General features: G+C 36.2%; 1 protein-coding gene across 1 annotated transcript; it reads left to right on the forward strand.

Annotated features, from left to right (window-relative positions):
• Positions 1–7,932: 7,932 nt before the first annotated feature.
• On the forward strand, positions 7,933–10,363 carry LOC101900211 (carboxylesterase 1E). Its single transcript, XM_005185388.4, has 3 exons — positions 7,933–8,933; positions 9,012–9,473; positions 9,538–10,363. Exons 1-3 carry the CDS (start codon positions 8,061–8,063, stop codon positions 10,336–10,338), a joined length of 2,136 nt encoding a protein of 711 aa, XP_005185445.1. The 5' UTR covers positions 7,933–8,060; the 3' UTR covers positions 10,339–10,363.
• Positions 10,364–24,719: the final 14,356 nt, after the last annotated feature.

Raw genomic sequence — 24,719 nt, forward strand, 5'->3', positions numbered from 1 at the left:
GATGGCTTCTAACATGTTGTAGTGTTGTAGGGTATCACATGATCGGCCCCGCACGTCTATTGCCTTTGCTTAATTGTTTTAAAATGAAAACCTGTAAGCAAAAATATTTTGCAATATTTATGCAAAATCAACGCGAAGACAAAACAGCTTAGAGATATTGTAAAAAGAAGATACCATTATATGAGGGCCACTATCCACATTTTAGTTATATGGATGGGTTCTTTGAAAATGATAGTGATTACAGCACACAGACAAATGACCTTAGAATTGTATTTAACAAGTAAAAAAAGTAATTAAATTCGGCCGGACCAAGTTTGACAGGTCGAACTTTCGATACCCTTTACCATGAACACATCATGTAAAAATCTTCTGAAGATATCGCTTTAATTTTAAAAATTCCGAATATCTAGTATTACATGAAAACGTGTATTCTACAGCCAGAGAAGTGGGTGCCTATTACCAAATCCAAACAACAAGTTTAAAATACTCCTTAAATCTGAACATACAGTTGTATATGTCATTTCTATACTGAAAGTTCTGCGGACCAAAGATACATCTGAATCAAATTAAATCAACCGGACCCATGACTGTTTGGGCCCATTCCAATCGACGAGGCTTGTCCGCAGGCAACATTCTTTGCATCAATTGAATTTTGTACGGAACAAATGCAAATCAATGCGAATAATCAGTTGTAAAGTGGACCGAGCCCTGCCCAACTGCTGAGAACGGCGTTTTTGGGATGTTCTTGGGGACCTCTCAACACTGGCTCGTACGGCAGCGATATTCTCGGCCGATCGCCTTGGTCGACTTTTATATGGCCTCTTCGGATTAGAAAGAGCCTTACCAGTCGAAAATTTTTCGTATAAACGCTTAATGGTGTTCTTAGAAGACGCACTTCTCACATTTTTTAATGTTTTAAAGCACGTTGAGTTTTCACAATTGACTTCTTCTGTTGAATGTAAATTTCAACTATTTCGCGTGGCGTGTATTGGTTCATGGTAAAAATCAGCTTGGACTGACGCATCAAACGTGGTATGTCATTAAGCGATGTGACATATCTGTCAAAAGTTATGGCGTTGCCAGATGGGTCCGTCGAATATGGACAACCCTGTACAAACTATGATCCAAATAATATTGCTGTATAGTGCATGATATAACTTCGATAAGGTTTATACTAAAAGGTTTATATTAAAAATTATTTATTGGACCAATGGACAAACCGGACCGAGTTTCACCAAATGATAAAATTCGGTAGAATATGAAAAAATCTATTCTCCATAAAATTTGGCAGAGGTATTTTCGAGCAGTACCTGATGTCCGGTATCAAATCTCATTGTTGAGAAGTGCATATTATGCATGTGATTGAAGCACTTGCTTTTAGACTAAATCCTGTCGGATGTGCCAGAATTGAGTCCATTTGGACTGATATAAGCCATTTTTGCACAATAAACCTGATATCGGATAAAGATATATACAGGGTGAGATGAAAAAAACTGCAACCAATTTCAGACTGCTGTCATTTCCAAGCCACTCCGCCGACAGCTGTTAAAATTATTCTAGTGACAGCTCATAATATTGTTTACAAGCGTACAAAAGCATTTTGGTGAGAATTTTCCAGAAAAAAAGTTATTCGTGATGGAATTCAAGCGTGATAGAGTGATTTCTTTATCTATTTTGCTGGAAAACCACAAGTGGCTATCGTTAGAGCATTCCAGCATTTAAATGTGAATAAAAATTTTTTTTTTCAAAATTTCAGATTTCCAGCACTATCTGTTCAACCAAATTTTAGTAAATATAGTACTATTTAGTACTTTTCCAGCACTTGTGGAACAGGGCTCCATCACAAAATATTAAATATCCAGATTCATCTGTTCCAAACATTTCCAAATGTAGTACCATTAAGTACAGTTGGCACGCTTAGTAAACAAACTCACCTTTATATATCAAATTTACTTTCGAAACTTGATGCTCATACCAAGTTTCTAGTTTTGAAAATTTGAAGATTCTACCGCCATCCATTTCTACTGGCCAGTCATTTATTTCACAACTCTATATAGAATGTGGAACTAAAAATGCACATCATCTTTTAAAATATTTGATAATTTTATACTTTTAAACCAAGATGTTGTATTTTTCCGATTGACTTGGCATAAATTAGTATCATTTTAACAGTAAAATGTATTGCCTGGCATCTGGGCAACCCCCTTTCATACATTCCCCTAACGCTCACAAATCATCATTTGGAATATCCCACAAATAAAATTAAATTTCCCCAAAACCAAAACAAAGATCCAAACAAACCACTCATATTATCGACAGCGGCAACGTTTCATTCCATTACCGGCAAAACAATCAAAATGCTATGGGATTTTTTCAACTGTTTCAAATTTACCGGCAAATATATCTACGGCTTACTCATTCGCTCTCTGTTTTGATTAACACGCTGTGGAATGGAACACTGATAGCGTAAACGATAAAAAAATACTGGTTAATGGTAGTAGCAGCTCTGCTGCGTTGCGTGTGCATCTTTAAGGTCGTTCGACCGACCGTCCACCGCCAATATTTGGAGACTCAAAATTTAATAATATAAACATGTGTTTGCTATTGTTGTTTTCGTTGTTGTTGTTTTTTTTTTTTTTTATAAAAGTAACTTACGCCAGAAACTGGAAATAAAACAATGATTATTAAGCTCGAATTCAAAGCTTTATCTTAGTAACATGCTATGAATATCGAATTAGATTCTCTTAGCATTAAAAACGAAAATAAAAACAATTAAATTAAGTCATACTCGAAAACAAAAACCGAAAGAAAGATTTGAAAATCATTATCTCGTATTCTAAGTGGTCGACTTAATAGCACTCTAATATATTCGGAAGTATTGCAAGATGTTCCATAACATATGTAAGAAGAAACTACGTTATTATGTCTAAGATCTGAAATATATGTAAGATCTGGAAGAAGTAGACAAAAAACAAGTAAGCAAAGGCTATAGTCGTGCTGGGCCGACTACGTGATACCCTACAACACTACAATATGTTAGAAGCCCCCTTATGTCCAAATACATTTTGGAAGATTTCGCTTTTGAAATAGATGTCATAGATCACTGACCAGATATTACCCATAGTTTTTTGACTAGGGACATTTGCCCAATATTTACGAACTCCGTCGTGCTGTTAGTTACAGGTAAATATAATCCAATGGTCATTCAAAATGCTAGGCTTCTTCCCTATCTTTAACTCTCATGCAAAATTTTTGTGAGGATCGGACGATAATTGCACACAAAATGAACAAATATTACAAAATGTATACTTCAATATTATAAGTCAAATTGAAAAAATCGTATGCGATAACAAATATGAAAAAATAAACAAAAATTTTCTTCTGGTTTTTCGTTTGGCTCGAGGTCAGAATTTAAAAAAACAGACGAATTTGTTTTTTTATATATTAATTTATTTGTCCGATATTTCGACTATCTTCGATAGTCATCATCAGGGATTTGAATTGGATTTTAACTCTTCTGTTTTTATACCCTCCACCATACTATGGAGGGTATATTAACTTTGTCATTCCGTTTGTAACTCCTCGAAATATTCATGTCAGACCCAACAAAGTATATATATTCTTGATCAGCGTAAAATTCTAAGTCGATTTAGCGATGTCCGTCTGTCTGTTTGTCCGTCTGTCTGTCTGTAATCACGCTATCTTTCGAATGAATTGAGATAGATGGCTAAAATTTTGCACACACCTTTATTTTTTCAGTAGGCAGGTTAAGTTCGTAAATGGGCCATGTAACCCCCCTATATTCGGTATTTTGATGATTTTAGCGACATTATTCACGGGAATTGTTTCAAATCTGGTATTTGAAGTTCCAAATGGATACTACATCCTAAGACTGAAAATTGTCTGTGCAGGTCCACGTCTTCGTATAGCCCCCATATAACATTTTAGCGACATTATTAACCGGAATTGTTTAAAATTTGGTATTTGAAGTTCGGCCAGGCCGAACTTACTGCTTTTTAACTTGTTAAGTTCTCTGATGCAGCTTTTCCATCCTTTCCTTTTTACTCGAATTTCCAACTCAGTTGGAAAATTCGTGTAAAAAGGAAAGGATGGAAAAGCTGCATCAGAGAACTTAAAGACAGAAGAGTTAAAATCCAATTCAAATCCTTGATGATGACTATCGAAGATAGTCGAAATATCGGACAAATAAATTAATATATAAAAAAACAAATTCGTCTGTTTTTTTAAATTCTGACCTCGAGCCAAACGAAAAACCAGAAGAAAATATATTGATCAAAGGTCAACAATAACTATACAAATTAATAAACAAAAATGTCACAAAATACTACAAAATCTATATTAACACCATTATTGACATATTTTTTATGCAACTTTTTTAGATTTTATACTTTTATGCGAAGAGGGCATTCTGAATTGACAAAATTTGTCAAATTCGGTACAGTCATTCCTGAGATATAAGCATTCTAGCTAACATCCCCTTCCTTTGTATATACACATCGTATACATCTCGCTATATATATCCGATATATTTATTATCGGCATCTATGTAACGGTCAGAATTGACCTGTTCGTCTATTTGTGATTTCGCTGGGATTAAAAATATTCGCGATTTATTAAAAATTTGACTTTTATTTAACACAAATTTTATGGTCTATTTTACCCACTAAATAAGATCTAGCCGTATGCTTACTTACGCGTTGATTGGTCTATTATTGCGACCTTTAGAGCAACTGCAAAATCAGGAAATTTTTTTAAGTTTTTGGACAATTTCAACCCCTAAATATTATGCTATCATCTCCAAAAGCAATAGGGTTCTATTCTGACCATAACCACACCTCCATTTTCAATTTCGTGAGGATCAAGCAATAATTGCGACCTGTAGCGTGAAAATTGTTAATTCAAAACAAAGTCATAGACTATCCTAATAAAAGAGTATTCCGGACCAATAAATAGTGGTCCGATAACGTTCGCTCTCGCTCAAACCCAATAGAATTGTACCAATAACTCCACTCAAAAAAAAAAAAAAAAAAAAAAAAAAAAAAAACTATATTAAGATTCTGATCCGAATTAAGAGCTTCCTTAGAGAGTTATAGTGCACACCATCTAGATATTCAAACGAATTGTTTGACAAGGATGGATTTATATGATCCTTCCAAATTGGAAGAAAATTGCCGCAGCATTGCCCGAAATGCGAATTCTCCAATCTTCAAAAAAAAAAAAAAAAAAAAAAAAAAACAGATATTTTAAATATAGGCAATTCCCAAAAAAATTGAAGTAGGTTGATAAAAAATTACTCAAATGTTTATTTGATCTGCAGGACTGGTGTTGGAAATGGGCTATATAAGTCCACGTTTAGGTATAGCCCACATATAACAGTATCTTCTTATATTCGGCATTTTGATTATTTCATATTTCGTTTTTGAAGTTCATAATGGCTACTGCAGTTTTTGCGACATGTAACCGACATTTATATTATGACTAGTATGTTCGGTATAAAAAATGGGACATATTGGGCCTGATTCTGATTCCTGATTTTCGGTATTTTGAATGATTTGTCACAATTTTGAACCAAATCATATGTAACTTGACCTTTAGAGTTCTGGGTAGTTATAATCTCATCACGCTAAAACTTTTCAAGAGTGCTCCAGTGTTTGGTATAGGCCCCACATTACAGTATCTCTTAATTTTCGGTATTTTAAAGGTTTCGACCACAATTTCAAACCCAATCATGAGTAACTTGACATTTTGAGATTCTGAGCTGACAGAACACCTCTCTGCTAAATTTTGTTAAAATAGGTCCACCATCCACTATATAACGTCACTAACTAATTTTAATTATTCAGAGGGTTTCAGACAGAGTTTTTTACAAACTTATTATTTGGTATTTTCCTTCTCTGTGAATAATAACTACAAAAATTGCCAATACAGAACCATTCTGTTGAGTCTACTGGGTTTGGATCCCAAAAAACAGAAAAAGACCTAAGACACATCTATACGTTTAAAACAAGGATATATCACTGGTGTTTAGAAAATCATGATTATCATGTTTATCCCTTGAATCTCTCTCATTGTTTAAATTGAATCATCATACAAAACTGAAGGTGAGGTAAGGTATATTTTTTACATTCTTTAGTACTGGTTTTTTGTTGATTATGAAAGATGAATTTCCATACTAAATTAAACAAGAAGGAAAGCTGTAAGTTCGGCCGGGCCGAACTTTTATTACCCTCCACCATTTGGAACGAATTAGACAATTTTCAAAAAATAAAATCCGTTAAAAATTTTGTTAAAATCCTAAAAATATCGAATGTAGCCATTATATTAGGGTCAATATGACGACGTGGACCTGCATAGGCAACTTTTGTCATAAACCATTACAATATTCAAATTCGAAACTTGAATAAAAAAAATTCGGTGAATAATGTGGCTGTGGGGGCTACACCAAAACGTGGACATGCACAGACAATTATCTGTCATAGGCTGTAGTATCCATTACGAACTTCAAATACTAAATTTGAAACATTACCGGTGAATAATGTCGCTTAAATTACCAAAATATCGAAAATAAGAAGGTACTATTATATGGGGGTTATACCAAAACGTGGACCTACATGGCCCATTTTAATACCAAAAGTCATGCAGGCATAATATACATTTGAGTAAAATTTTATGAAGCTACTTCATTTCGTTCGAAAGCTAGAGTGATTTCCATAGACCAACAGATGGACGAACATCGCTCAATCGACATAGAATTTTATGCTGATCAAGAATATTTACAATTTGTGGGGTCTAAAGTGTATATTTCGAGGTGTTACAAACGGAATGGAGGGTATAAAAATAAATATTACGGGGATGGAAAACTTTAATATCAAATCCGATGAAGCATGTATATGGGAGCTACAGCTATACCTGAACCTATTTTTACAAATCATTGCCGCTTCAATCCTACATTGGTCGCACAATAAAATTTAAATCAAGCGAAGTTATATATGGTAACTATTTCTAAATCTGGTCCGATTTTCACTTTAATAGAGTTGGTCCTTGAGCCAAACAAATGATTTGAGGAAAATTTCTACTCAATCGGGCAATAAATGCGATTAGAACTTTGTTTACAAAAATATATGGAAATGCATAAATCGATTTGGAAAGTGATTCTATGGAGATGATAAGACAAACGCTCAATTTTGAATAATTAATTTTCTTTAAGCTTCGTACATCTCTATATTCCTACTAACCATAGAACTAATGCGAATGTAGGGTAGATCAACTACCATATTCTAGTATCTTCCCCCTTTAATAACACACCTATGTTTGTTTTAACTTCGAGGAATGCCATACTTTAACATATATTAGACCTTGTCGGTTGAATTCTTCTTGTACCTCCTCGCCATAACATAACTTCCCTAAAATTCGAAAATAATCTCCAATAAATTTTTATTTACTTATGACACTTCCTAAAAAGGGCTACAAAAACGCAACCGGTCGCAAACCGTTTATTTTAGGAAGGCTTTGTGCAATCAGACAACGGCATTGTTATCCAACAGCCACGGTCAATGTATCTTTGGTCCTGTCGAGGTGAACTAGTTTATAAAAATAAATAAAGCAGACAATCACACATATTGGTGCGATATTCTTTGTTACATCCGAACAGGTTCTGATATCAAACCGCAACGCTCAACTGTAGGGTAATGAGAATGATGAGTGTAATAATTGCGGTTGTAATGTGTATGTGACTTGAAACTAAAAACAATAAAGAGGAAGAGACTCAAGCTTTATCAGAAATTCTATACAGAATGCTAAACAATTTTGCAAGCTTTAATTGGCTGCTTTTGGGAGACTGAGAATAAGTTTTCGGGAGAGGATTATGCATTTTTATTTTTTTTTAAGTTTCAATTCTTGTTTGGGAATGTCAAGTGTTAAGCCTTTGTGGTGTGACGCTGTGATTCAGTAGTCCGTGGGCTATTGATGTGTCGACATTGGTGACAGGAAAGAAAACAAAAATTCCAACGCTTGGCGGAAAGTGGATAACGTAAACGAAGATGTGCCGTTGGAAAATTGCAGTGTTGCTGCTGTGCACACTGATTACTTTGGCCGAAGCCGGACGTGTTAAACGTGTGGTTGGAGGTCATGCCGCTAAAGCTCCGCCACCCGATGATCCCGTTGTGTTTACGCGAATTTTTGAACGTGATGCCCGCGTTGAGGGTTACCGTAACCCGCATTCTAAAATTTATAGTTTTCTTGGTCTGTATTATGCTGAGCCGCCAACGGGACAAAATCGTTATGCCCGTCCGGTATACAAGCGTTTGGTGGGTGATGTGGATGCAAAAAAACATGGACCGCCATGTATACAACCGGATCCAAATAATCCAAATCGTGTTATTGGTGATGAGAATTGTCTGTTGCTAAATGTCTATACTCCGCAAATGCCGGATGAAACAACGGGATTGCCGGTCATTGTATGGATCCATCCAGGTGGTTTTCGTTTTGGTTCGGCAGCCCAGTACGATGCTACTCCCATTGCCCAAAATGGCGTTATTGTTGTGTGTCCCCAGTACCGTTTGGGATCCCTGGGTATTATGGGCGATGGGACGAAACAATTTGATGGCAATCTGGCGATTTTCGATATGGCAGCAGCCTTGCGTTGGGTCAATGATTACATTTCTTATTTCGGTGGCGATCCTCGACAAATCAAGGCCGTTGGCCATGGTTCTGGAGCGGCAAGTGCCATGTATTTGTCGATGTCGCGATCGGCAAGAAGTGCAGGTGACATCAGCGGTGTTGTGGCCATGTCGGGCACTGCGCTCTCACAATACGCCACCGATAAGGAACCGGTGCAGAGTGTTCAGGAAGTGGCTGCGATAAACGGCTGTTCGGCTGGCAATGAAACTGAAATTGTGAAATGTTTGAGAAAGGTTTGTTGGACAACTATGGCGATGTTATCAAAGAGCTTTTGAAAATTCTTTCTTCTTTTTTATTTTGGATTTGTTTAGAAAAGAGCTGAAGATATCATTGCCAATGATTCGAAAATTCAAACTGAGCGTTTGGCCGGCCGGGCCATGATCAAGGGTTTGGGCGGCAGTGTGGGTTTCCAGCCACACATTGAGAGTATCAACGATAGGAGAGCTCTGCCAAGCTTAATTGAAGACCAGCCGGAGCAACAACTCAAGAGTGGAAATTTTACACCCATTCCCATATTGACGGGAGTGGTTAAACATGAAACCGGCAATGCCTTTACTTTGGATAGAATTAACAATGTCTTCGGAACGGCAGAACAATTTTTGGGCTCCTTGACGGACACCCTAATGGAGTTGTCATCATTTTTGCGTATAGATTCCATAACAGGTAAAATTGCCAAACCCGCATTGCCAGGATTACCCAGCGAGTTGACACCCACACTGGAACAGGTTTTGAAGATACCGAAAAGTTTAAATATCGATGAAATTGTAGATAAGGTAAGGTCATAACAAAAAAAAAAAAAAACAAATATCAAATTTTAAAAAAACTCTTCCCTTTCAGATCACCGAATCAACAACGGATATTTTATTCAACCTACCAGCAGTGTTGACCACCCAGTCATGGTCACAAATTGCCCCAGCTTTTATGTACAGCTTTGAATACAATGGCACCACATCCAAGGGTCTTAACTTCCTACGCGGCCTACCCATAGTGGGGGACAAAGTAAACTCCGACAACTCGGTGGTTGGTCATGGCGATGAGCTGGGCTACCTTTTCGACTGCAATGACCTCTTTGGCAATCCCCAACCCAAGACCCGCCTCAATTCACCCGAAGACATGAAGGTGCGCAAAAACCTCATTGATATGTTAGTTCGCTTTACGAAAACCTTCAAGGAAGATACCAAGCAAGGAGCCTTCACCGATAACCTCTTTAAAAGTGTAACCGGAAAGGGTGTTCCATTCCTTAAGGTTGACTCAAATCTAGAAGCTTCATCTGATTTTCGATTTTGTGAACTGTCTGTGCTAGGGGCATCTTTGAGCCCCTTAACTTCGACCTCCTGCCAGGGCCTGAGCTCCATCCTACAGGGTTTGACTGGTTCTTTGGATGGCATCAGCAAAAGTTTGGAGGGTGTTTTGGGCACCAAAGAAGGCTCTAGTATATTGGGTGGCGGCGGCGGAGGCGCTGGAGGTCTGGGGCTATTGGGTGGTGGTGAGTCGAATGAATCCTCAAATAAAAATCCCTTATCAAATGTTTTCGGATCATCATTGACCAGCGGTGAAACTACCAGTAACAATAATCCACCTCGTCGTGATAGAACCACAAATAGACCACTTGGTGGCCTTGGTCTCCTAGGAAAATAAAATGACAAAAGTTTTCCATAATATATTTTTTTTTATATTTTCTCACTATAATTTTTAGGTTATCGAATATGACAATAATAAATCGGCATACACAATATAATTTAAGTAATAAAAAATACAATGTACAAAGAAAAAATAATTATCGTTTTATGTTAAACACCACGATATTAATAGCCCAATTTCAACAAAGTAAATTCCTGGATTTCCTGCGAAAATGTCTATAGAGCCGTTTCGAGTCAATAAATAACATACAAATATGCAAAAATTGGGTTTTATAGATATTGAAGGTAGATGATATATAAGAATAGGGTATAAAAATGCTTAAATTTTTTTATCTTTTTTTGCGATATTAGATTGCGTTATTTCTAATTTGAACCAATTTGGTTGTAAAGTATGGCCACAATCATCGAAATACAGGATTTCGATTTCTCAAAACGTTTGCCAAATAAAGGGATTCTTTCGCACGAAACACAAACAAAGTGGTAACAAAATCAACAATTATGTGTAGTCATAATCAGCATAAAATTCTAAGTTGATGTAACGATGTCCGTCTGTCTGCTGAAATTTAGAGCTTAACAATTTGGCAGAACTATTTGTATTGTGTCTAGGATGGTTGCTACTAAGATATATCGGTCCACGTTTTGGAATAGCCGTCATATAACGGCATATTATTGAATATAATTAATTTTCTCTGGCTACAAATAAGTCGACAAAGACTTTTTGATACCCTCCATCATGATATGTACAAAGTCAAATTGATAACCTAACTCAATACATTTTTGTAAGGCAGTAAGACACTCATTAGAAACTTCAAATACAAAATTTCCGACAATTTCGTGGGAAAAATTGGGGATAGACATCAGAATACCGAATATAGGGTGCTACAGTTATATGGGAGATATATCATAATGTGTGTATTAACTGTTTATTGCAAGTGGATTAAGAACACGGAACAATATTGAAATACCGAATTCCAGGCAATGCCGTTGAAACACTTAAAATGAGGTTATATGGGAGCTATACGAAAAAGTTGACCAATATAGCCCATCTTCGAACTTATAGTAGACCCAAAAAGCATGGTGCATCAGCACTATATCTCAATTCGTTCGGAAGATAGCATGGTTACAACGAACGGACGTGACTAAATCAGAATTTAATTTTAAAAGCCAGTCAGGGTGCTTCGTCTGGTGGCATGCGATCTGGTGGCATCGATTTATAATTGTTTTATGAAAATTGGAAATATAAACTTTAATAAAAACTACAAATGTCAAATGAAATATTTAAGAAGTTAAGAAGCAGTAAGTTCGGCCGGGCCGAACTTTGAATACCCTCCACCATTTGGACCGAATTTGGAAATTTTCAAATAATAAAATCCTTACAAAATTCTGTTACAATTTTAAAAATACCGAATATACCCGTTATATTGGGGTACATACGACGTGGACCTACATAGGCATTGTTTACCATTAGCCATATTCAAATTCGAAACTTGAAATAAACGGTGAATAATGTAGCTAAAATCATCAAAATATCGTATATAGGGATTTACGGTTATATCGGAGCTGTGCAAAGACCTGGGCCAGTATAGACAATTTTCGGTCACAGGCTATAGCATCCATTACTAACGTCAAATACCATATCTCAAACGATTTCGGTGGGTATTGTACCTATATTCGTCAAAATACGGAATATAGGGAGGTTCTGATGTATGGGGCCTATACGAAGACCAGGGCCTGCATAGGCAATTTTCTGTCACAGACTGTAGTTCCCATTATGAATTCTAAATACGTAATTTCAAACAATTCCGGTGAATAATGACGCTTAAAATCATCAAAATACCGAATTTTGGGAGGTACCGTTATATGGGGGCTATACGAAGACCTGGACCTGCATAGACATTTTTCTGTCACAGACTGTAGTTCCCATTACGAACTCTAAATACGTAATTTGAAACAATTCCGGTGAATAATGGCGTTAAAATCATAAAAATACCGAATATTGGGAGGTACCGTTTTATGGGGTCTATACAAAGACGTGGACCTATTACAAATTACAAATCTCAAATACCAAATTTGAAACAATCCCGGTGAATAATGTCGCTAAAATCATCAAAATATCGAATAACGTTATATGGGGCTCTACGAAGACGTGGAACTGCACAGACAATTTTCTGTCTTAGGCTGTAGTATCCATTTCGTACTTCAAGTACCAAATTTGAAACAATTGCGGTGAATAATGTCGCTAAAATCATCAAAATACCGAATATCGGGAGGTACTTATATATGGGGGCTATATGAAAACGTGGACCTACATGGCCCATTTACACACTTAACCTGCCTACTGGAAAAATAAACACGTGTGCAAAATTTTAGCCTTCTATCTCAATTCGTTCGAAAGATAGCGTGATTACAGCAGACAGACGGACAGATAGACAGACTGACATGACTAAATCGACTTAGAATTTTACGCTGATCAAGAATATATATACTTTGTTGGGTCTGACATGAGTATTTCGAGGAGTTACAAACGGAATGACAAAGTTAATATACCCTCCATAGTATGGTGGAGGGTATAAAAACTGTCTGGGTTGCTTGAGCTCACTCGACAGCGAGCTCTCTCAGCCCTCGACAAAAATGCTCGTTACACAACCTCTCTAGTATTACCACATGGTACTTCTGGTTTTATCATATTCTGTATAATCCTTTAAAACTTTATCAATGGACCTATTTTTAAGCGTGGTAGGCTCTTTTTGTTAAGTGACTATCCGACTTTAGTCATATTTTCTTTCTTTGAATAAATGGATCCGTTACGATTTCTATGTTTTTAAGGTAAAAGTAAAAAGAAAAAACCATTTAAAGTTTCAATGATAAAAATAAAACTTTGTGGAATAATTAAAGAGTTTCCCATAGATTTACACTTGAACGTAATTACTTCTTTAGCAAATCATTAACATCAATCCGCCGCACAATTGTGTGGCTGTTAGTGTTTTTCTTCTTCTCCGGCTTCTTCTTCGGTTTTTATTACAATATCCCTTCATTTAATTACATTGATTTTTTGTTGGTAATTTCCACCAGGTATTATTTAACATTCTTGCCAACTACGACTACTACTGCCTCCCGTCTATTATAACAATTTCAGCCGAATCCTACAATATAATTCACCCCCATTCCAGATTCTTATATTTTCTTATATTAAGTCGAATTTTCATGGAAATGAAGTCTACTTTGCAAGGGTAGACATCGTGTCTGCCAGTGACTATTGAATTATAAACAGTGGGTGGATAAATTGAAAATATATTAATTAAAGAGATGCTCAAGCATTTTTATTAACTCCCGTGAGATATTGATGGCAATTTTTAGCCAGAGCTCCCGTAACAAAATAATTTATTTGAAGTAGATAATACCATCTATCAACATTTGGCTTTAGATCAGTTATAATTTAGTTTCAGAGGGAACTAATATATGGAAGGCATATTCAAATCTGAATCCATTTTCACTAAATTTAACGGAGACATTTTTATCTTTTATACCAAATAACATCCCTATAACATAAATATGAACCGATCTGGTTAAAATTTTGCAGAGGTGTTTATGGTCTGTATATGTATCTGCATATTAGGACTGCGAGGGTCATGAACACCAAATTTGATGAAAAAAATTTATAGGAGCTATAGTTACATCTGAACCGATTTACAAATTACCGAAGTAATGGTATCCAGGAAGAATTTAGTCTCGGAAACAAATATTATTCTTGTAAAGTGCAAATTACGCATGTGAGGGACTTAAAGCCCCAAATCGGATGAAACCATATATATGGGAGCTATAGCTATATCTGAACCGATTTGATGTACTTGCTTCTAGACTGAAATCGGTCGGATGTGTCAAAATTGAAGAATACATAGATAGACGGGCGGTCGGACGGACAGACCGACTAACATGCATAAATCGAGTCAGAATGTAATTCTATGAGGATCCTTAAAAGTAATCACGGGTCTATGTCGCTTTCATCTCCATTTAACAAACAAATGTACAAACACATAATACCCTTACCACTATGTGGTGTAAGATATAAAAAACAAGTCAAAAAGCAATAAGTTCTGCCGGACCGAAATTTGAACTTCCTCCACCATTAGGAACGAATTTGGATATATGGGGGCTATACCTAAAAGAGGACCTACATAGCCCATTTCAAATACCAAAAGTCCTGCAGACCAAAAACACATTTGGGTAACATTTTATCAACATACTTCAATTCGTTCGGAAGCTACAGGGTGAGATGAAAAAACTGCAACCAACTTCAGACTGTTGTCATTTCGAAGCCACTCGTCCGACAGCTGTTAAAATTATTCCAGTGCCAGCTCATTATATTGTTTACAAGGGTACAAAAGAATTTCGGTGAGAATTTTCCAGAAAAAAGCTATTCGTGATGGAATTCGAGCGTGATAGTGCGATTTCTGGAGAACCACAAGTGGCTATCATTAGAGCACTCCAGCATTTAAATGTGAATAAATCTTTTGTGTCTCGTACCATCGCTCGTTACCGTGATACTGGTCGACGTCAAGGAAGTCGACGGAAGAAAACAGCAACATCAGCAAAAAAGTTCGAAAAGGAAAGGACTTGATCGAAACCTGCATCGCAGTTGCCGAAAAATGGCTCGTGAGGTGAACACACCGCAATATTCCATTCGACAAATATTAAAAATGAGCTCGGGGTAAAGCCATTGAAATTCAAAAAAGTGCAAGAATTTACACCGCAACATGAAGAAAATATACTCTAAAGAGTTGCTTCGTTTGGCCGAAAGTGGTGAATTGCCGAATTTGGTTTTCTCTTGCCAAAGAGGTCAGCTGAAAATGTGCAACTTCGGTTGGCCACCAGAACTCAAGCGCCGGCCATTGTGATGGTGTCTGCCGCCAAAACAGCCGATGGTCGCTCTCCGCTCGTACTAATCGACAGTGGCATCAGAATAAATGCCGAATTTTATCGCGAAAATATTCTGAAGGGTGTATTAAAGCCTTAGGCACCCAAACATTTTGGCCGCAGACCTTGGACATTCCAACAGGACCCAGCACCATCACACTGGGCACGCACCACCCAAGAATGGTTTTGAAAATATGCCACGGTGCACAGCCCATATATTACCCTCAGCATTTTGACCAGGGACATTTGCCCAATATTTACGCACTCCGTCGTCCTGTTAGTTGTTGTGGTCCATTTTACGCCTAAATATAATCCAATAGTCATCCAAAATGCTAGAATTCTTCCCCGTCCTTAACGCTCTTCTCAGGCGTGTCGAATGGCTTCAATTGTGTGATCAGGATTTTTTCTGTTTTTGATACATTTGAACCCCTAATATTTTGCGATCATCTCCAAAAGCAAGAGGTCCCTCTGTATCTCCCAATTTAGACTCATCTATATGATTTTCTTGTCTATGATATTTGGCTATATTAGTCAGCGAAATCAGCATTAAAAAGCCAAAAGTTCGCCTTTTGTGTATTTCGGATATCGCCTGTAAGTAATGTTGGTATTTTTCAGAGAGAAATAGTGGTCCATTTTACCCGCTGTCCTAAACTCTAACTTCATGCGAGATTTCGTGTCCTTTGGTTTCTAATTATGACCTTTATAACGGCTGCAAAATCAGGAACATTTTTAGTTGTTGATCCATTTCAACCCCTAAATATATATGGCGGACATCTTTGAAAACAATGGGCCTAGCCCTTCTAAGCCTAACCCTACCTTTTCGTGAGGATAATTGCAATCTGGATATAATATCCCCAACCAGTGTTGTAAGGTGAAAAAATATTACAAAATATGCCCTTCAATATTATAAGTCAAATTGAAAATATCGTATGCGATAAAAAATATAAAAAATAAAAAATCTCGCAAAATACTACAAAATCGATATTAGCATCATCATAGGCGTCTTTTTTGCGATTTTTTTTTAGATTTTACACTTTTATGCCAAGAGGGCATTTTGAATTGACAAAATCGGTTCAACCATTCTTGAGATATAAGCATTCTAGCTTACATCCCCTTCCTTTGTATACGACATATTTACTATCGACATCTACGTAACGGTCAGAATTGACCTGTTCGTCTATTTGTTATTTCGTCGTGATTAAAAATATTCGTGGTTTAATCGAAAATTTTATTTTATTTAACACAAATATTACCCGATGACCATCAAATTTGGAAAGCTTCTGCCCAGCCCCAAGACTAAGCGCCGTGCCAACTCCCGCTTCGATTGGTCTATAATTGTAACCTGTAGAGCAACTGCAAAATCAGGACATTTTTCAGTTTTTGGTCCATTTCAACCCCTAAATATTACCCGATCATCTCCAAAAACAATAGGATTCTATTCTGGCCCTAACCCCACCTCCATTTTCAATTTCGTGACGATTGGACCATAATTGCGACCTGTAGAGTGATTACAAATTAACATGGACAGACGGACGGACGGACATACATAGGTATATCGACTCAGCTCGGCGAGATAGGAAGATCCATATATACTTTCCTATGTGGGAAACCAATATTTCGAGGTGTTACAGAATTTTTGGCCCAATCAAATCATATATAATACCCCCGACACATAGTGTTGTAGGGTATAAAAACTACTGTAAATAATGTAGCTAAAATCATCAAAATACCGAATATGGGGAGGTGCCGTTATATGGGGGCTACAAAATTTGAAAAAATTCCGGTGAATATTGAATTTTCTTTTCGGAGTAATTTGGTTGAATATTGTACCTAAAATCGTTAAAATATCGAATAAAGGGAGGTACTTGTGGTACATGTGGGCTATACGAAGACCTGGACCTGCAATTCCGGTGAATAATGATTTTTTTCTGAGTAAAGTACTTAAAAAAATACTTCTTTTGTGTATTGTCAGACAATTCCATCGGTCTACGATATCATATAGCCCTCATATAACGGTACTTTGAACCTGACCTGCCTGCAGACAAAAGACTGATCGGTGCAAAATTTTAGCTTCCTATCTTATTCGTTTTGACTCCAGCATCATTACAACAGAAGGACGGATTCATACGCTGATCAAGAATATATATACTTTATAAGGTCTAAAATTATTATTTCGATGAGTTACAAACGGAATGATGAAATTAATATACCCTCCATACTATGCATGGTGGAGGGTATAAAACATCAACTCTATTCCCCTGAATCTAGCATGTTATGTATTTTCTCAAACACCGACTGACTCAGTGCAATAGAATTCCATGAAAATTGTTAGAAAAATTCCCACCACTGTACGTCACAATTGTAGTTTTGTATTGAATTTCTCATTCATTGTTAGCGGAGAGAACAAACGCTGGCGCTAGGTAAGTGAATCGAATACGAAGAAGATTTAATTCTACTTCGATATTTATTTCACGTACATTTGACTTCTATACCCACTGAGCTAAGATTCGATTGACTTTTAAAGATTGTCATTATTTCTGTGGTTGTTTTCCCATTTACTGCCATGATGATTTTCTTTGGCGTTCATTGTGGTCTTCTATCTAATGTTGTTGTTGTTGTTGTTTTTATTTGTTGTAAGTACCGACAAGGTCTAGATAATGTTCATTACCTTAGCAATGACTCACCCTTTACCGTTGTCAGTTACGGCTAGATTTCCTTCCACTTCCGCACTTTTGCAATGATTTTGTTGACATGCTGAACAGGTTAGAGATATCGGTTTGAGGTCTTTAGGTAAATGATAAAGTACCTACTTGAAGACGGAGGCATTAATAGTTGTAGTTGTTGTTTGTGCTGTCTTCTCTGTTTCAGTTTATTTACAGCGTGTGATTGGTTTTACCGTCTATACACCCCGTGATTTTGCTTGGGAGGATATATTTATTCTCATTACTTTAAGACAAACTTGCAAAAGAATGGGGGGTTAGGGAAGAGGTAATGAAGTTTTCCTATTTTTATTTAAGTAGAACATTTTGTATATGCCATACTTAGGTTCAATGCTGGAGTTCACTTGATACGATTTCTTGGCATTTACTCATTAACTTTTCTCTCTCTTGCAGGGTCATAGACACATTTATAAGCCATCTCATTAGTGGTTGGGAAGAAATTGCAATGAAATTAAAAATATTTAATTGAAACATAGTACAAGCATAAAAACAGTGGTTTGAAGATGTATGGAAAATACATATGAGATTTTATTTTGGAATTGAAAATATGTGTGGTGTAATCATAGACTCAAACAAGTTAAAAGGCTGCTTTTAATACCCTCCATCATTTGGAAGGAACTTGAAAAATGTCCTGAAACTGTCACCTAAATTAAAACTGTTGTATGGAAACTATCCAAAGACGTGGGTCTGTTTACGATTTCTTTTTCATAGGCTGTTGTACCCAATACGAACTTCAAATACCAAATTTGAAAGAATTCCGGTGAATAATGTCGATAAAATCAGCAAAGTACCTATTATCGGGAGGTAACGTTATATGGGGGCTATACGAAGACTTGGACCTACATATACAATTTTTTGCCATAGGCTGTAGTACCCATTACGAACTTCAAAAACGAAATTTGAAATAATTCCGGTAAAAAATGTCGGTGAAATCATGAAAATTCCGAATATCGGGAGGACTTGTTATATGGGCGCTATACGAAAACGTGGAACGACATGGCCCCCTTACGAACTTAACCTACCTACTGGAAAACTATGCATATATGCAAAATTTTAGCCTTGTCAATTCGTTCGAAATAGCGATAGCGTGATTACAACAGACAGACCGGCTGTTGGACGGACACTGATCCAGAATATATTTACTTTGTAAGGTCTATTATAAATAATCGAGGAGTTACAAACGGAATGACAAAGGTAATATCCTATAATATCCTCTATAGAATGGTGGGGATATAAAAAACAAGTAAAATAGCTGAATAACCTCCACTATTCAGAACGAATTTGGCAATTCTCAAAAACAATAAAATCCGATAAAAATTCTGCTAAAATCTTAAAAATGCCGAATGTAGCCGTATATTAGGCTCTATACGAAGACGTGGACCTGCATAGGCAACTTTTGTCACAATCTATTACAATATTCAAATGCAAAATTTAAAAAAATATATATATTTATAATGTAGCTAAAATCGTCAAAATACCGATTATAGGGAGGTACCATGGGGGTTATAAAACATGGACCTGCACAGACAATTTTCTGTCATAGGCTGTAGTATCCATTACGAACTTCAAATACAAAATTTGAAATAATTCCGGTAAATAATGTCGCTAAAATCATCAAAATACCGAATATCGGGAGGTACCGTTATATGGGGACTATACGAAGACGTGGACCTACATGGCTCATTTTCTGTTTTATGCCGTAGTATCTATTACGAACTTTAAATATTAATTTTGAAACAATTCCGGTAAATAATGACGCTAAAATCATCAAAATATCGCATATCGGGAAGTACCGTTATATGGGGGCTATACGAAGACGTGGACCTACATGGCTCATTTTCTGTTTTATGCCGTAGTATCTATTACGAACTTTAAATATTAATTTTGAAACAATTCCGGTATATAATGTCGTTAAAATCATCAAAATACCGAATATTGGGAAGTACCGTTATATATGGGCTATACGAAGACATGGACCTACATGGCCCATTTTCAATACCAAAAATCCTGCAGATGTAATACAAATTTGAGTAAAATTTTATCAACCTACTTTATTCCGTTCGGATGCTAGAGTGATTTCCACAAACGGACAGACGGATGGACATTGATAAATCGACATATTATTTTATGCTGATCAAGAATATATATACTTTGTGAGGTCTAAAATGTATATACAAACGGAATGACAAATTTTATATACCCTCTATACTATGGTGGAGGGTATAAAAATTTATATGGGGCTTTATCAAGTGCAACAACATATTCCTATATATATTAAAATCGGATATACGATAAAATGGGGTCTACGCCTAAACGTGAAACGATAATCCTCATTTAATAATAGGTACTCTATCTTATTGGTTCCATATTGTATAGATGCTCCTACCAAAATTCGGCATTTAGATGTTATCTAAAATTCTTAATGGACAAAAGAATATAGTCAATATTGATGCACATATTGTTTTAGTACATTTTTATACCCTCCACTTTGGAAAGGAAGGTATATCAAATTTGTCATTCCGTTTGTATATTCGTCATAGACCCCATAAAGTATATATATATATATATATATATATATATATATATATATATATATATATATATATATATATATATATATATATATATATATATATATATATATATATACATATATATATATATATATATATATATATATATATATATATATATATATATATATATACAGTGGTGGCCATATCATATGCAACTAAGATTCATCTACGTTAAAAGGCTATATAAATTTGTAAATTTCACAACGAAGTATATAAAGATGGGTTAATTATAGTCAATACGATCTTACGATTTCAAATTATTATCAAAATGTGCAGCTTTTGTTTATATCTCTATGTTCACAGGTGTTTTGTTGACAAATATGAAATTTGGTGTGGTCAAAACATATGCAACTTTATATATTTGGTTTAAATAACGGCATTTTTACAATTTCCTTTGTTCTATTGTTCTTCTTATTATTAGCTAGAGACACTGCGTAAAGAGATTTAAAGCTACCTTCACATTTTTATTGCGTTGTTTTTTCACAAAGCTACAATAGAGTTTGGTCAAAAATGGCCCGCGATAAATTTGGATTTGAGCTCAGACAACGAATTGTGACTGCGTATTCTTCTGGATTATCACAGAAATGTATTGCCGAGAAATATACCGTTCATAAAAGCTCCATATCGCGCATCATTAATAATTACAAAAAAAATTCACAAGTCTCTGTTATACACCGTGGTGGTCGAAGTCGAAAAACAAGCGATCGGACGGACAAATTAATAATCAGACACGTGAAAAAAGACCCATTTATATCTTCCTCTAAGATAGTGGAAAGATTTCAGTTGCCAGTTTCTGCTCGCACCATCCGTAGAAGACTTTTACAAGCCTCCCTCTGCGCAAGACGTCCTGCAAAAAAACCACTGATATCGAAGCGAAACCAGAAAAAGCGTTTGGAATTTGCTAAAGCTCATATAAATTGGACAGAGAGTAAATGGAGAACTATATTATTTAGTGATGAGTCCAAATTTAACATCATTGGTAGCGATGGCATGTGCTATGTAAGGCGACCAGAAGGAAAACGACTCGAAGCACGTTACTGTAAAAAAACGGTCAAGCATGGAGGGGGCAATATAATGGTGTGGGGTTGTTTTTCTGGTGCTGGAGTTGGCCCCCTACATAGAATTGTTGGTATTATGGATAGATTTATGTATAAAGACATATTGCAAAGGGTAATGCTCCCATTCGCAGAATATAATATGCCATTGCGGTGGGTCTTTCAACAGGACAACGACCCCAAACACGCTTCGAAGGTGGTCAAATCGTGGTTTGCCGATAATAGAGTTACGGTAATGGAATGGCCACCCCAATCCCCAGATTTAAACCCAATAGAGAACCTGTGGGAAATCGTAAACAAAAAAATTGATCGAGAAAATTGTACAAGTTTAGATGTTTTATTTTGCCGGCTGGAAGATGCCTGGAAATCAATCCCAAAAAGCGTCATTGACAATCTTATAGCGTCAATGCCTCGAAGATGTCAGGCTGTAATCGACAACAACGGATTTGCAACAAAATATTAACTTTATTTGCACTTTACTGAGCTCGATTTAATTAGTTGCATATGTTTTGGCCACTTCATAATAAGACTGAATATCTTTTTCTAATTTTTTGTATAAATGAATTGAATATCTATGGAGTATATGTTTTTTTCTTAAACTACAAGCAATAAAAAATAATATTTAAAAAAATAATTGCATAATTTTGTTTTCAGAAAAATTTTTCACGGTTTTTGGTAAAGGTTAGATTTTAGTTGCATATGATATGGCCACCACTGTATATTCACGATCAGCGTAAAATTCTAAATCGATTTAGCGATGTTCGGTTGTCTCTCTGTATGTTTGTCCGTCCGTCTGTCTGTTGAAATCACGATACAGCTCACATTATTTGACGTAGAGTTTTAAAATTTTGTGTCTAGTTGGTATTGAAAATGAGATATGTCGGTCCACGTTTTGGGATAGGCCCCATATAACGGTATCTTCCGATATTCGGTATTTGGTAATGGGTTTTACAACCATCGTCAAAACATTGTCGATGTTAGTCCTAGTCATCCTAGTCACATTTACTCACGAAATTGTGTAAAATTTGCTTTTTAAGACTCGCAATAGATTTCAATCGTTGCAGTATAAAATTGTCTATATAGGCCCCCGTTTTAGTATGGCCCTATAAAATCATTCTTTTACTGATCTTACCAGAGTTTGTAGTTTAAACCAGATACTTTTTCATAAAAATGTTTTTTTACCCAATGGTGGAGGGTATTAGAAGTTTGGCCCGACCGAACTTATTGTCTTTTTACTTGTTCTATCCATATTTGGAAGAAAATTTAAGATATAAATTCACTTTTTAGTATACCCTTAATGTAAAAACAAGTAAGCAAAAGCTATAGTCGTGCGGGTCCGATCATGTGATACCCTACAACACTACAATATGTTAGAAGCCCCCTTATGTCCAAATCCATAGAGCACTGAACCTTAGCTTTTTGACCGGTTGCATTTGCCCAATATTTACGTACTCCGTCGTGTTGTTAGGCACTCAAAAGTTGTGTCCATTTTATAGCTAAATATAATCCAATGGTCATCAAAATGCTAGACATCTTCCCTATCATTTACTCTCTTCTCATGTCTTTGTGCATTTGTTTGTAACATGGAGAAGACAGCGAGATAGATCCATAGTGAATTTTCAGGATTTTCATAGTTACTTTTGTGGATTTCTGAGTCGATTTATTCATGTTAGTCCGCCCGTCCGTTAGTCTGTCCATGTATTATTGTGAACAAAATGCAGGTCGCATTTATTAACCGATAGAGTTGCAATTTTCCAAACAATGTTTGCTTGGCCTAAGGACGTACCGTATTGAAATTGGTGATAATCGAATCGAATGTAGATATAACACCCATATATCATCAACCGATTTCGGGTTAATTGTGCACCAAATGGCCAATATCAGTCCAAAACTCCTGAATTTTGGCACATTCGACCAAATTCAGTCTACAAGCAAGTACATTAAAATCGGTTCAGATATAGTTATAGCTCCCATATATATGCTTCTTCCGACTTGGTGTTTTAAGTCCCCCACATTCGTAATATTTAGCCCACAAAAATTATATTTGGTAGCAGATATCCTATAGAACTCGAGAATACGCTTGCCAAATTTTATCGACAACGGCTAAGATTTGGGCAGGGCTCCCATATATATCTTTAATTCGATTCAGGTTTATTGTGCAAATAATGGCTAAAATCAGCCCAAATGGAGTGAATTTCCATCTCGGTTACGATGTAACTTTTTATACCCTCCACCATAGTATGGAGGGTATAGTTAGTTTGTCATTCTGTTTGTAACACCTTGAAATATACATTTTAGACCCCACAAAGTATATATATTCTTGATCAGCATAAAATTCTATTTAGTCCGTCTATTTGTCAGTGGAAATCACTCTAGCTTCCGAACGAATTGAAGTAGATTGATAAAATTTTACTCAAATGTACAGGGTTGCCCATATTCGACGGACCCATGTTTTTTTTTTAAATCAAAGAAAAAAATAAAAATTTGGCGGTTGGCAATGTTAATCATTTAATTTGTTCCAAGTACATTTGTTTACACCAATTTTTGAATATGATATCTCTCAAGTGGCCGCCTCTGGCGTTGATGACGTATTGTGCCCCTTTTTCTACATTTTCCATCGTTTTTGCCAACATTTCGGCCGGAATAGCGGCTATTTCTTCACGAATGTTGTCCTTGAGCTCTTCTACGGTCCTTGGCTTGTTAACGTATACTTTTGACATCAAATATCCCCACAAGAAGAAGTCAGGCGGCGTTAAATCGGGCGAACGCGGTGACCAGTCCAAATCACCACTTTTCGACATCAAACGGCCCGGAAACAAATTCTTCAGAAAATCGATTGTTATGCGACTTGTGTGCGGTGGAGCGCCGTCTTCTTGAAACCAGAACTGCCTCATACGCTTTCAACGAATAATTGGCATCACAAAATTGGTCATAATGTCGCGATAACGCTCCTGATTGATGGTAACAGCATGGCCATTTTCATTTTGGAAGAAAAACGGCCCAATGACCGTTTTCGCACTAACGCCTCACCAAACTGTGACTTTTACGTCATGTAGAGGAACTTCTTGAATTTCCAGAGGATTTTCAGAGCCTTACCAGTCGAAAATTTTTCGT

The sequence above is a fragment of the Musca domestica genome, unplaced genomic scaffold, assembly GCF_030504385.1.
Source record: "Musca domestica strain aabys unplaced genomic scaffold, Musca_domestica.polishedcontigs.V.1.1 3, whole genome shotgun sequence".
Classification (NCBI taxonomy): Eukaryota; Metazoa; Arthropoda; class Insecta; order Diptera; family Muscidae; genus Musca; species Musca domestica.